The sequence below is a fragment of the Anolis carolinensis genome, chromosome 2 (assembly GCF_035594765.1).
Source record: "Anolis carolinensis isolate JA03-04 chromosome 2, rAnoCar3.1.pri, whole genome shotgun sequence".
NCBI lineage: Eukaryota > Metazoa > Chordata > Lepidosauria > Squamata > Dactyloidae > Anolis > Anolis carolinensis.
The window spans coordinates 74,967,405-74,980,565 of record NC_085842.1 but is presented as its reverse complement, the minus strand read 5'-3'; the positions used below and the strand labels follow the sequence as shown (position 1 = coordinate 74,980,565).

The following is a 13,161-nucleotide window of genomic DNA, read 5'->3' as shown; positions in this document are numbered from 1 at the left end:
GCCAACTTTGCATACTGCTGGGCTTTGGGATGATTGACCTTGGCATCAGAGAGTTATAGCTCACTTATATTCAGAGAACACTGGACCCAGCAGACAACGGATCTTGACAAAATTTGGCACACAGACCCAACATGGCCAACTACGGGGTTTGGGGAGGATTGACCCAAGATTTTTGGGAATTATAATTCACCCCCATCCTTATGCATTTTCTAATGGGAGTATTCATAAAAAATAACCCGGGCACTGCCAGGTACCCAAGCTAGTCTTAGAATAAAACTAAAAGGGAAGAAGATGGATGCTGTCATCTTATTCCAAAAGAGAAGAGAATGGATTTTAGATGCAAAAGAAGTTAACTCACCTATGGAGATACATTTCCTCACAAAAGATGTCAACAGTGAAGCTCTACCAAGCAACAAACAGTTCAGGGAAGTGATTTTACATAAGCATCCCAGCAAGAACTATTGTAATCACAAATTTGCTGATCTTATGCTGAAGGTAAGTTCACCAAGGAAAAATGACTACTATGCAGATTTTTTAAAAAACCTGATGAAGTACCGTAAAGATTATTAGCAAGCAAACCATAACCCCAATTCTGGAAACAATATAAACCACAAGTCTACTAGTGATCACCTGTTCCTTTACTGAGTGGAGTCATCAGTGAAACCAACTGGAAACAGTAACAGATGAGGTTTCTTCTATCAGAGTACATGTCAAGATTTAATGTAAATGAATCATACACTGTTAAACACTGAAATAGAGGAGACAGAGCCACACAATTGTTTGAAGAAATCAGGACTAGATCAGATTCTTGTAGAAGGAGAACATAGATTTCCATATCAAGCATACTGATGTGACCTTCACCTCCTCAAGAGATATGCTTGTAGACACAATGCACTGGAGAGCAGAGGAAACAGCCATGGAAACTCTCACTAAGCTGCTAACCTAAAAGTGTCATCTAGCCATGAAAGAGAAGATTAATCTTGTGAACTTGTAGTGACATCACTGAACAAGAGTTCTGAAAGACGAGAAATCTATAACTATGTTTGCACGAGCAACTATCTTCCTAGGGAGGACAAGAGAGGCAGAAATGGGTAGTTAGGGTTCTCCTGTGTGCTGCTTTTTTGTCATGTCTGTTCTGTTCCATAAAGACCAATATTTGCCATCTTGACATCACCCACTTAATACTACTTCTTACTCTTAGTCATATAGCTAGTGGTAGCAGACCAATCTTTCCTCTCATGTAACTCTCTAGGTATCAATAAGTACCGCTCTGGCGGGAAGGTAATGGCGCTCCATGCAGTCATGCCAGCCACATGACCTTGGAGGTGTCTACAAACAACGCCGGCTCTTCGGCTTAGAAATGGAAATGAGCACCAACCCCCAGAGTCGGACATGATTGGACTTAATGTCAAGGGAAACCTTTACCTTTACTTAACTCTCTAACAAAGCTTTCTTTTCAACGAAAATTGTATTTTGTTGATGCCTAATACCATCTTCTAGACATGCTAGCAAGCATGGGGTCATGGACCACATCCCGCCCTTGTAATAGAGGTCCTACCAATGCATTTTTTATTTTTGATTACAAAAATAGCTTTAAATGTCACCTGTTGCTGAAATGCCACATAAACCCTGGTACAGGTTGAGAACTATTAAATGGAATGACCTGATTCTTGGGAGGAATATAAATGCCAAATGTTTAGAGTAGACCCCTGATCTTTGATTCTCCTTTCTAGGTTTAAAACATGCTAATATATACAGCTGTAGAGCAGCTGTATTATTTAATACCAAGTTAACACAAAACACCCCGAGAAAAGATTATATTTTAGTTTCAAATCAAAGATACATGGGTCAAATTTCAACAGACTAAAAACAAAAGCAAGAGGTTGCTGCTCTTTGTTCTCCTTCTGGGGAGCACAAAGACATTTGAATCTTTCTGAACTGGCAGCAAAGTCAAATATACTGAGCATTGTCAAACAAATGACAGGAAGGAATATTAGGCTTGCCTTTGCATCATTCATGGCAAGATCAGGAAAAGTGCTTATTTTACATATGGGCTATGCAGTCGCCTCATACAGCTCGGTAATGAATTGAAGATTTGCAATAATGCTGTATGCTGAACTGTGTTTGTAGAGTGTTTTTTCAAAGAGCTTCCTCCCACCCTGGACATTTCACAGATATATAAACCTCACTTGCCTAGTTTCCAACAGATCTCACAACCTCTGAGGATGGCTGCCACAGATGTGGGTGAAACATCAGGAGATAATGCTTCTGGAACATGGCCATACAGCCCGAAAACATGATAGCCATGTATAAATATGTGAGGGGAAGTCATAGGAAGGAGGGAGCAAGCTTGTTTTCTGCTGCCCTGCAGACTTGGACGCGGAACAATGGCTTCAAACTACAGGAAAGAAGATTCCACCTGAACATCAGGAAGAACTTCCTCACAGTGAGGGCTGTTTGGCAGTGGAACTTTCTCCCCAGGGCTGTGGTGGAGGCTCCTTCTTTGGAGGCTTTTAAGCAGATGCTGGATGGCCATATGTCAGGGGTGCTTTGAATGCAATTTCCTGCCTCTTAGCGGGGGGTTGGACTAGATGGCCCATGAGGTCTCTTCCAACTCTACTATTCTATGATTCTAGGAAAAACTCACAGCAACTTAACTTCATTAAAATTTAGTAGTTACCCCACAATTGATTTTCCAGGTGATGTGCAAACAATAATAGATATGATATAATGAGATAAAATGAGATAAAAAGCATAACTATAACAGTAAAGTTACAGCTGAAAACCACAGGCAGCTCACAATTTCAAAAAAAAAAACCACCCTAAAAATGGAGATGATTAGCATTAGGTAATACTGACAAAGCTCACTGTCACATCCAATTTGGGAGAGAGGCAACTATGTTCCAAACACAACAAAATGTTCAAAAGATCTGCCCATAATCACTAGAGTGCAGTCCAGTAAAAACAGCTCCTGATGTACTCTTAGAGTGGCAGGACTAGTTGCCAAGCTGAGAAACAATAGCAAGACTTATCAAGAGCCCAAATGTCGTCAGTGGAAGCCTCTCCCTTCCTTGTCTGTCATCACTGAACCAATGCTGGAGAGGAGGAGGAGGAGGAGGAGGAGGTGTGTGCAGAAAATCAGCAGTTGAGTTTGCACAATGGATTATGCAAAATAATGCATCACTTGATAATACAAACATGTTGTAAACCAAAAGGTTTCAGATCCCATCCCAGATATATTTACAAGGCATAGAAGTGTCTGAGGAAAGCATGAAATGTCTTTCAACTGCTAAATAGAAACATTTGAAAATGATGTAGAAGGAGCTCATCAAATTCTGGCAAAAGTGACCTTAATGTGCCCAAAAGCAACATTTGGGACAGAGATAATGATTGCATAATGATGCTTCTTTTGAACAGATATGTTTGCAGCTAGGCCTCTTGTGTATCTCAATTCATTTAGGCTGCGGTTTATATTATTCTACTTGTTTTAAAAGGCTAGTGGAACAGAATGGAGAAGGGGCAGTGTGGGGTAGTACTGACCATCTGTAAACTGAGGGAAAGACAGCACAAATGAGGAAGGCATTTTATCTATATCTATGGGAATTTTCCTAAAATGAAAATATACCCAGAAAGAGAAAGTACGAAGAATCATCCAGGCCTGCAGCAAAAGAGGCAGTGTTTTGCACCGATAACACTGCTTATTTTATGTGGTTCAACAGACATGTTAACAGCCTAAGAGTAGGTATTAGAAAAGGTTTCTGGATCACCTGAAGGAAAAGGGTGGCATTCATTTTGGTTTGTAAAGTTCTTCAACCATGCAGCCCCACACCTGCAATCTGAAACAGTGCAATCCAGAATCCATTTTATCTAATCTTTTGTTTGTACAGATCAAGCCTATATTTTGAAAGCTTCAGATTACCCGCAAACAAGGATGTGGTGCTTTCAAAAGATAGCGGAAGACATCTAGATGACCTAAGGCAGCACTATCTACCAAAACTCTTCCTCATTTTTTACCCTCTGAAATCAACACAACACCCTTCATCCCTAAGAGGATTCCTGCGTGTTATTTGAAAAGAGATTATTCACTTCCATAGAGATCCCATAGCTGACAGAAAGATACATTCATTCTATCATTCTGTCTGACTGTTGGCCTATCTTTCTTTCTTTCTTTCTTTCTTTCTTTCTTTCTTTCTTTCTTTCTTTCTTTCTTTCTTTCTTTCTTTCTTTCTATCCATCTATCCATCCATCCATCCATCCATCCATCCACTCATAAGCAAAATACCTGCTGCCGTTCCACTGATGTCATTGTAGGAGTGAGGCTTACAGACCGGGTAGGATCCATGCTGTTTTTGGTCAGTGCTAGAGGTTGATCCATGGTTAAGCTTGGGATTGAGGCATATATGTGATTAGAATGAAGACTCATTGTTGGCGCAACAGCCCGGTCTATCGGACTACGACTTCTCTCTCGGTGTTCTTTCCTGTAATCCCCATTGGCAGTCTTCATTCTACAAGAAAAAGAAACAGACTATTAGAGGGGACACTGTCCTGAAGACCAGGAAAGGTTTCCATGTGGTTTTGGTTTACTCATTGTCTTCAATCAAGACATGTGGACAAATTTTATATAGGAAGTCTTAAAAAGGTAGCAGATAGCAATAATTGCCTGTTTGGAGAAGATGTAAATAATAAGAATCAGTGATATATGTCATGTTTATTGATTGTTTTCATCATAACACACATTTTATGTCCCCATGCTATGAACACTGTCTCTTATAAAAAGGTAGCATATGCAAAGGCTTACAGACAGAAAGAAACTATGCCAGTAACCAGTGGATTTGACTACTGAGTAATGAAACAGTTATGGAATAATGATGCTGCCAAGCTTGATGGAACACAGCTACTTTCACAGGAGAACATGCTGTGTTTACTTATTCAATGTTGTGAAGTCATTTGGGATTTAATTTATTTCAGCAGCTCTGCTTAACTTCAACAAAAACAAGGTTATTTCACTAAGATGGTAATTATGTGTTGTAAATGTGCTTCAATGAAAAAATATATCTCGTTTATAAAATATTAGTGCATTTGGCACATGATCATTGTAAACATGGGCTATTTCTTCAAACAAACACTAGTTATTTTAAAAATAACATTTCTAGTTAGCTGATGTCCAACAGAGTAAAATTAAAGAGTAACAAAGGCAATTTCAAACAATAATTAAACATTGACATTCACTCCCTCACACATGCACTCTCCCTCTGTGGGAGGGTGAATGATTTAAGGTGTCCCACACTTTACTGTCCCACAATTTACTGTCATTAAATAATGAGCCTGGGTTTGCCCATGCCTGCTATAGATCCTCGAGTGTCTTTCCTTCTCCAGTTTGGGCAACGGGGGAATATTGGGATAGGAGCTTTTTGCCTCTACCTTTTATCACTGTTTCATGCTGGATCTGGCATTGACCCATTTATAAGTCAACCAAGGTTATTTGGAATGATTTCTTCATCAAAAACTTTTCAACGTAGACATGAGTATATCAAATACTGAACTCACATAAAATGCACAAAAATATACTGTTAGGCTCTCTGTGTACTGACCAGCATAATTGAAGCAATAAACTTGTACAGTAAAATACTGATGCTCAGCTAGATATGATGACAAGAATTTTCAAATTTAGTGTTGAACTCCATTATATCCACTGTGAACCATCACACATGCAGAAGATTTGGGTACATATTACAAAGCATAAATTCAATTCATAAGGAGCACAAGCGTCAACAAGATGAAAGAATGTCCTAGAAATAAAATAAAACACTTCACCAAGGTGTTGTTGAGAAAATAATAATAATAATAATAATAATAATAATAATAATAATAATAATAATAACAACAACAACAACAACTTTATTTTTGTACCCCACCTCCATTTCCCTGAGGGGACTTGGGGTGGCTTACATGGGGCCAAGCCCAGATTATTACAATGTACACAACAGAACAGAAAAATCCACAAGAGAGGCACAAGTAGTCTTTTCAGCAACATGTGCGTCTCAAAGCTTTTCTTTTCATTAAGGAACCCAAAAAAGGTTTTCAAGGAACAGTGTTCTCCAGAATATTCCCTTAAAACACTAGATACTGAAAACAGGGTTCCCATTTACTTTTAAAAGTTATATAATCAGCTATAGACTAAACACTGTAAAAGGTGACCTTCCTCTTTCTAAACTTCTAATGTTAGGATGGAACTATCATCTTTATTTTGCACTTACTTAATTTTGGTCCATGTTTAGGTAAGCAAGAATAGTGGTCACTTTGCAGGAAACCCTGCCTAGAACACAGTGGGTAGCTAGTCTATTAAGTCCATTAAATTTCACGGTTCTTGGAGATGAGAGGAAAATACATAAAACAGAAACATCTGCGTAATATGGAGGACTTGGAACGGTCTTCCACTCACAGAAGAAATAATCCCCAGAGCAGTTCTGTGTTTTGTGAGGCCATTTCAGACTGGCTTACTGAAAACAATGTCACATTTATCAACCAAGACATTTTTGCTTTACATACACAGGGGCATCCTCAATTTTACAGGGTACAGTAGTCTCGCTTATCCAACCTTCGCTTATCCAACATTCTGTATTATCCAACGCAGTCTGCCTTTTAGTAGTCAGTATTTTTGTAGTCAATGTTTTCAATATATTGTGATGTTTTGGTGATAAATTTGTAAATACAGTAATTACTACATAATGTTAACATTTACTGAACTGCTTTTTCTGTCAGTTTGTTGTAAAACAATGTTTTGGTGCTTAATTTGTAAAATTATAATGTAATTTGACATTTAATAGGTATTTCTTTAATCCCTCCTTATTATCCAACATTTTCACTTATCCAACATTCTGCTGGCCCATTTATGTTGGATAAGCAAGACTCTACTATATTTCAAAATGATGGACCCAGTTTCAAAGCAGTATATTTCACAATGGCAACATGTTACAATTACACAATATGTCCTAAAATTATCAGTACCAACAACATACTCTTTGGTGGGTCAATGCCAAAATGCCACAGAAATGCACACTACACAGCAATTACACTACCTAGAAGCCATTATTACTTAACTGGGACTATCATGCTTTGACATGTTATGAGAAGATGTGACTCACTAAAAAAGCTAACAAAATCTTGGCTAACGGAAAAGGGAAAGACTGTGTTCCAGATGGACAGACTCAATGTAGGAAGCCACAGCCCTGGGTCTGCAAGAATAAGCAGGGCTGTTGAGGACAGAGTGACTTGGTGGTCTCACATTCATGGGATCCCCATAAGTTGAGGTTAACTTGATTGCAACTAACAAGAGCAGTGAGAAGGCAGTTACAGAGGTAGAGGCAAATGTGTTACTTGAGATTATAGTCTAGGAAAAGAAAAAAGTTCCCATGTCATTCTGTTTTATACACAAGTACATGTGATTTTATATTCAGCCAAATTCACCCAACTGGAAAAAAAGCCCAAGAACTCAGTGACTGCCCATGCAGAAACACTTCACCACCATGTGCTGCTAGTTGGCAGCCAACAGCAGTGTTCTGGAGAAACGGATCAGAGAAAGCTTTAGTTTCATATAAAGCTCTCTGTAGTAGATTTCTCTCTTAAAGGGGACTTTTCAAATCAATATTAAATCCAATTTAACAACCTACTCTCTTTATATTTCCAAAGGGGCCCCCATCTATTGTCCTTTTGTCTTAGTATTCTTCTGTGAAACCTGAGCTAAGCTAAAGTTCATCATGACCTCCTCCATCATCATCTTATGGAACAAACTACAGTCTAAAAACACATGTATTATACATTAGCTACAGAAGAGATGTGTATAACTTCCATTTAACACACTTAGGTGTGATCGCTGGATGGTTCTAATCAAGGTAACACCTACTAATAAAATATAGTATCTTGTATATTAACGCACCAAAGGTATTACAATATGAACCCCAATATATACAGTGAATAGATTGCAAGACACATAGACCCATGGATATCTGAAACTATTAATAACAGTGAACGCTATAATTTTTTACTACAGTTAGGCCAGAAACATACCATATACACTGGAGGACCCAGAGAGGTTTCGGAGGGGAGGGGGGGGGAGGTTGGAGCACGGGTAAGTGAAATCGTGGATATTGGATCTATGGATAAGAGGATCATACTGCACCTGATTTTAGTGATTATAAAGCACATATTCATTTAGTTAATTTTATGGTATGTGTCTCTATTTTCACCTTTCTGCCAATGGGCTCCAATGCAAATTGCTCTTTTCTTTGTTTTATCCCCCCAAAATAATGTGAAGTAGGCTGAGAGACTGCTCCAAGTTTATCCAGCGAGTTTCATGTCTAAGTAAACACCTGTCACAAATGCAATATTCCAGCCTTGATATTATAGTGACTCATGATGTATGATATTAATATACCTGATGTTGATTGTAGGATTACCAATGTGTCCATGTACAAACAGATCCCATACAAGCTCTTGGTTACTGTACAAGTCTTTAAATATGAACCAGGCCCACCCCACCACCTCGCCACTCTCTCACACACAAGCACACACACAGAGTTCAAAATCTTTTATTTTCCCTGCATGTTAAACAGACATTGTTTTCCATCATTCTCCTCAGTGAATCATAACCCAGGCTTCAGTGCTTACCCAAGCATCATGTGCTTATATGGATGACATACCAAAACCACACACATCCTGACTGCTAGAACCAAACTGCAGCACTTTTCTTCTTTGTTAATTGGAAGCAATGTTTTGAGCCTATGCATTGAAAAGTTTCAAGTGGTGGTTACGACACATTGTCCTGAAACGATTCTTGTGTTGCAGAACTGTTCATGCTGGCTTTCTGTTTACTGGAACAGAGCAATGGGTAATTCACACCCATCCTGGATAAATTACTACGTTTGCCAACTGTTTAAGGAAAAAGGGAGAGCTAGAGAGAGGCCCAGAGAAAGGGACTGTTCCCTTCCACTTGTGCTTATTTCCAGTGCACCACTTTTTTTTAAACCAAAGAGCAGCCAAAAGCATTACTGACATGAAGCTAACATCTCACAGTGCCTGCTTATAAAGGCTTTATTCAAGTAGACCCTAATTTTAGGACACGCACATCATGTACGGTAATTGATGTAATTTTATAATTCACTATACTCATGCTAAGAAAGTCCAGTGCTAAAAGAGAACCAAATCAAAGGAACGCCATTGTTCTAAAGTGAACCAGTAGAATTTATATCTAAGTAAACATCCATGGAACAATGCCAAATACAGTAGAGTCTCACTTATCCAACGTTCTGAATTATCCAACACATTTTTGTAGTCAATGTTTTCAATATATCGTGATATTTTGGTGCTAAATTCATAAATACAGTAATTACTACATAGCATTACTGCGTATTGAACTACTTTTTCTGCCAAATTTGTTGTCTAACGATGTTTTGGTGCTTCATTTGTAAAATCATAACCTAATTTGATGTTTAATATGCTTTTCCTTAATGCCTCCTTATTATCCAACATATTTGCTTATCCAACATTCTGCCGGCCCATTTATGTTGGATAAGTGAGACTCTACTGTAGTACCAAATTCCTCTTGTGAAGTCAAAGGGAAAAGGAAACACAATTTTGGGAGTTTTGACTGGGTGGTTGCTTAGCGGAATGTTAAAACATCCCCTTCCTTTAAAATGCCTTCCTAAGTTTGCCTGGTACTTACACTCTTACTCCTTCAGCAATAATCCATTTTTTCTTCTTCTCCAAGCTCAATGTTTGGACTTAATCCAGCAGAGACATATTACTAGTGGGAGATTAGGGTCCAGGAAAATCAGGAGATGACAATCCAGACCTTGAAGCTTGGGAGCACTCAACAGCTGCTTTTTGGATAATGTGAAAGACTGAAGTTGGAGGGATTACACATTGATCAATAAAATAATACTTGATCTATCTCTTTTATCGTTTAAGTTTACTGTTTCATAATTTTACTGTTTTTATTTTATTGTTATTAGTCAAGATTCTACATCACCAAATTAATTGTGAACATGGTAATTCTGCTGCATCCTGATCACCAGCAGAACAGACCTCCATCAATAAGAGCTGTTCCCTGGAGTTTTCAGGCTCCCTGGAGTTTGTAGTGTACATACAATCATGGCAATAATACCACAACCATGAACATGAAGCATAATTGAATACAGAGCATTTCTCAAACAGGTAGCTGTGTTAGTATCTTTCAATATAAAAATGTGGAATATGGAGGACAGGGGATGTTGCAGTACCTTTAAGTCTAACCTACTTGTATTGTAGCAGGAGCTTTTGTGGATACAAGCCTTTAAAATCTTATACTGTAAGTCCCAGAAGGCTGAACTGTTCTTGAACTGAATTATATTCACAAATTCCAATCAATTAACAGAGGTATGAATGAAGGCAATGGCTTCATGGCACACTGCATGCAAGAATCCTCACTACCACACATGAAAGAAAAAGGCATCTTCTCAGAGGTGGTTTTGAACCCAAAGAAACCGACTTTTGTTAAGCCAATTTATTGCTTTCATAGGTCCTCCTTTTTATGAACATGGAGCAGCTACAGATCCAAAACTCTGTGTTATGAATCTATAATGTGATATAAAATGCCAGTCATGATTATTTTCATTGTTTCTATTCAAGAGCAAAGGGAACTAACGTACACTTTAAAATTTTCTAAAGCAAACAATTACTTTTAACTTTTCAAATATTTTCTCTTTATCACAAGCCCCCACCTCTCAACTTTTGTTCCCCAACTCAGTATATTCTCTTTCCAATAGCTATTAATTCTTTAAAAATACTATAGGAGACCAATTAGTGCTTTCTGTTGCAAGATGCATGATCAATGTACTTTTGCATGCTGTATTTAGGTTTCTATTTGGACAAATGTTAACTCTTGAAATAAACCGAACTTTATTCTCTACTAAGTAGGCTCAGAATACACAAAGAAAAATGATACAATCTCTACTCCTTTTGTTGCCCAACGGTTGTATTTCAACATTGAAAATACCCTCAAGGATATATGTTTCGAGACTGCTCTGTATGACCAAATCAGCACAAGCAAAAAAATTGAAACAAAGCTGGCACAAGTTCTACTCTTTTGATTCCTTAGCCATGTTTATAAAGAGACAGGCAAGTGCTCAGTTTTCACAGCCACCCTCAGGCTGAGTACACTGCTCAGTAAAGGCCACCAGAATTTCATATGCCAACCAGAAGCTTATTGAGTGGTCTGTTAAATAATACTTTCCCAGAGTCAAGTGTTGAACATCTCAGCCTCCTACACTAACTGAATTTTCCTAGTTTGAATTTCATTCGCAGTTGAGTTGAATAGTCAAAGTTTCTAAAGAGCCAAAACAGCCAAGAATAAGCCAGCCAGAATCAGTATGTGGAGACAGGCATTACTTTGATGTTGGTGTGTGACACTGTGTCACACTGTGCATACATGTGTGCAATGCCTCCTTAAAGCCAACTGGAAGGAAGATCTCCTGGCTAACTGTGTCATAAAACTTGAACCACTTGGAAAGGCAACCATTTTATTATACTGCTCCTTTCTGACACAAGCAATTAACAGGCTGAGAGGAAATGAGTAATTAATGCATTCTCATTATAATTAAATATGACTGTATCACTTAACATTATCATTGATAATGCAATTGATAATAACAATAAACTATAATCGGATTATATTGGAATGGGGCCTGGACACAGACTAGTAGCCAGTAGAACTGTTGCAACAAGGGAGTTGTATTTTACAACTTGGCTATCATTCTTTACCTTAACTGAAGTTTCAAAGGCAGCTCCACATAGAACACATTACAGAAATCCAGTAATATGTATTCCATATAAAATGACTAAAAAATAGTTTCTTCTACAACAGTTAGAATAATTGCAGTCAGAACTCTTAGATACCTGCCCACATACTCAAAATGTTGCAATTACGAAGACTTTTCAAAAGGTTATATTTAAAAGCTACATTTTGATAATTTAATTTTATTTCTTTGCTCCTATAATGGTGCTTGTTTCATTTTAGATTGTTTCTCATCATAGGGTTTTCATGGTAAAAGAGATTGCTGCTCCCTTCTGTGTTGTACTAAAGTACAACTGCCATGGTGTCAGAGATCCCCTGCCAAAATAACTTCCAATTACTGCTGTTTTCAAATAGCTCTTCTACCATTTAGTCTCGGCCCTCAACACAAGCCTGAGAGACCCGACCCATACCAAAGCTACTGTCAGTATAACCTCTTGCTTTTGTGTATTCATATATGGAGTGAGGAATCTCAGAAGTTCAAACTAGGTTCAGAAAAGGAAGAGGCACTAGAGATCATATTGTAAACATATGTTGGATAATTTGGGACACACAAGAACTTGATAAGAACACTATACTGTGGTTTATATATTATAGGTATACTGTACCTCAGTTAATCAAGTAGATATTTTTTCTTTAACAGAACATTTAGTACTGGAGGTACAAATAATCTGAAGAGAACAGTGATAGGTTCCTATACCACAAAAAAGAGAAGCCATCTCATATGTTTTGGCAAAAGTTTATTTTAAACTAAGAGTATGCACATGTGAAATGGAGGAAAAAAACCCGATCAAATAAACTGTGTGACTAAACAAAAACATTTTAACTTCTAGATATTGTCTGAACGTTTCTTCCAAAATGCATTTAGATAATTTTTTCCTTCTACCAGCTTCCACTTTTTTGTATGATTTCCATACTGATGGCCAAACATATGGATCTATGTATTCTTAATATGCTTTCCTCATTTCCCTCTCTTCTGCTGTTCACACATCTTTAGTCAGGGATCTGGAGGCTGCTGCTATTTAACTTGTCTATTGTAGGCAGGCCGCACAGCTACAGTAGGATCAGCCAAAAGAAAATCACATTCTTTCCTATCTCAGGCTTTATCTCATTGTTTACTGCAGATATGCTGAACAAACTTTGGCACTCCAGATATTTTGGATTTCAACTCCCAAGAAATTCCAGCCACTTTACCGGCTGTTAAGAATTGTGAGAGTTGAAGTCCAGAACACTTGGAGGGACAAAGTTTGCCCATGCCTGACTAGTGCAACATAACAGCAAAAGTCTGTGTTTTTGCAGTTCTACTTCACCATCCTCCCAGTGCTGATACTATT

At 38.0% G+C, this 13,161-nt stretch overlaps 1 protein-coding gene across 3 annotated transcripts in view; it reads right to left on the bottom strand.

Annotated features, from left to right (window-relative positions):
• vgll4 (vestigial like family member 4) overlaps positions 1-13,161 on the bottom strand; it is a 136,029-nt gene that overhangs the window by 13,591 nt on the left and 109,277 nt on the right. For all 3 annotated transcript variants that reach the window (XM_003217670.4, XM_003217669.4, XM_008105206.3), the window contains one exon: positions 4,283-4,505. In XM_003217670.4, coding sequence (XP_003217718.1) covers positions 4,283-4,505 — 223 coding nt within the window. The remainder of the gene's footprint in view (positions 1-4,282; positions 4,506-13,161) is intronic.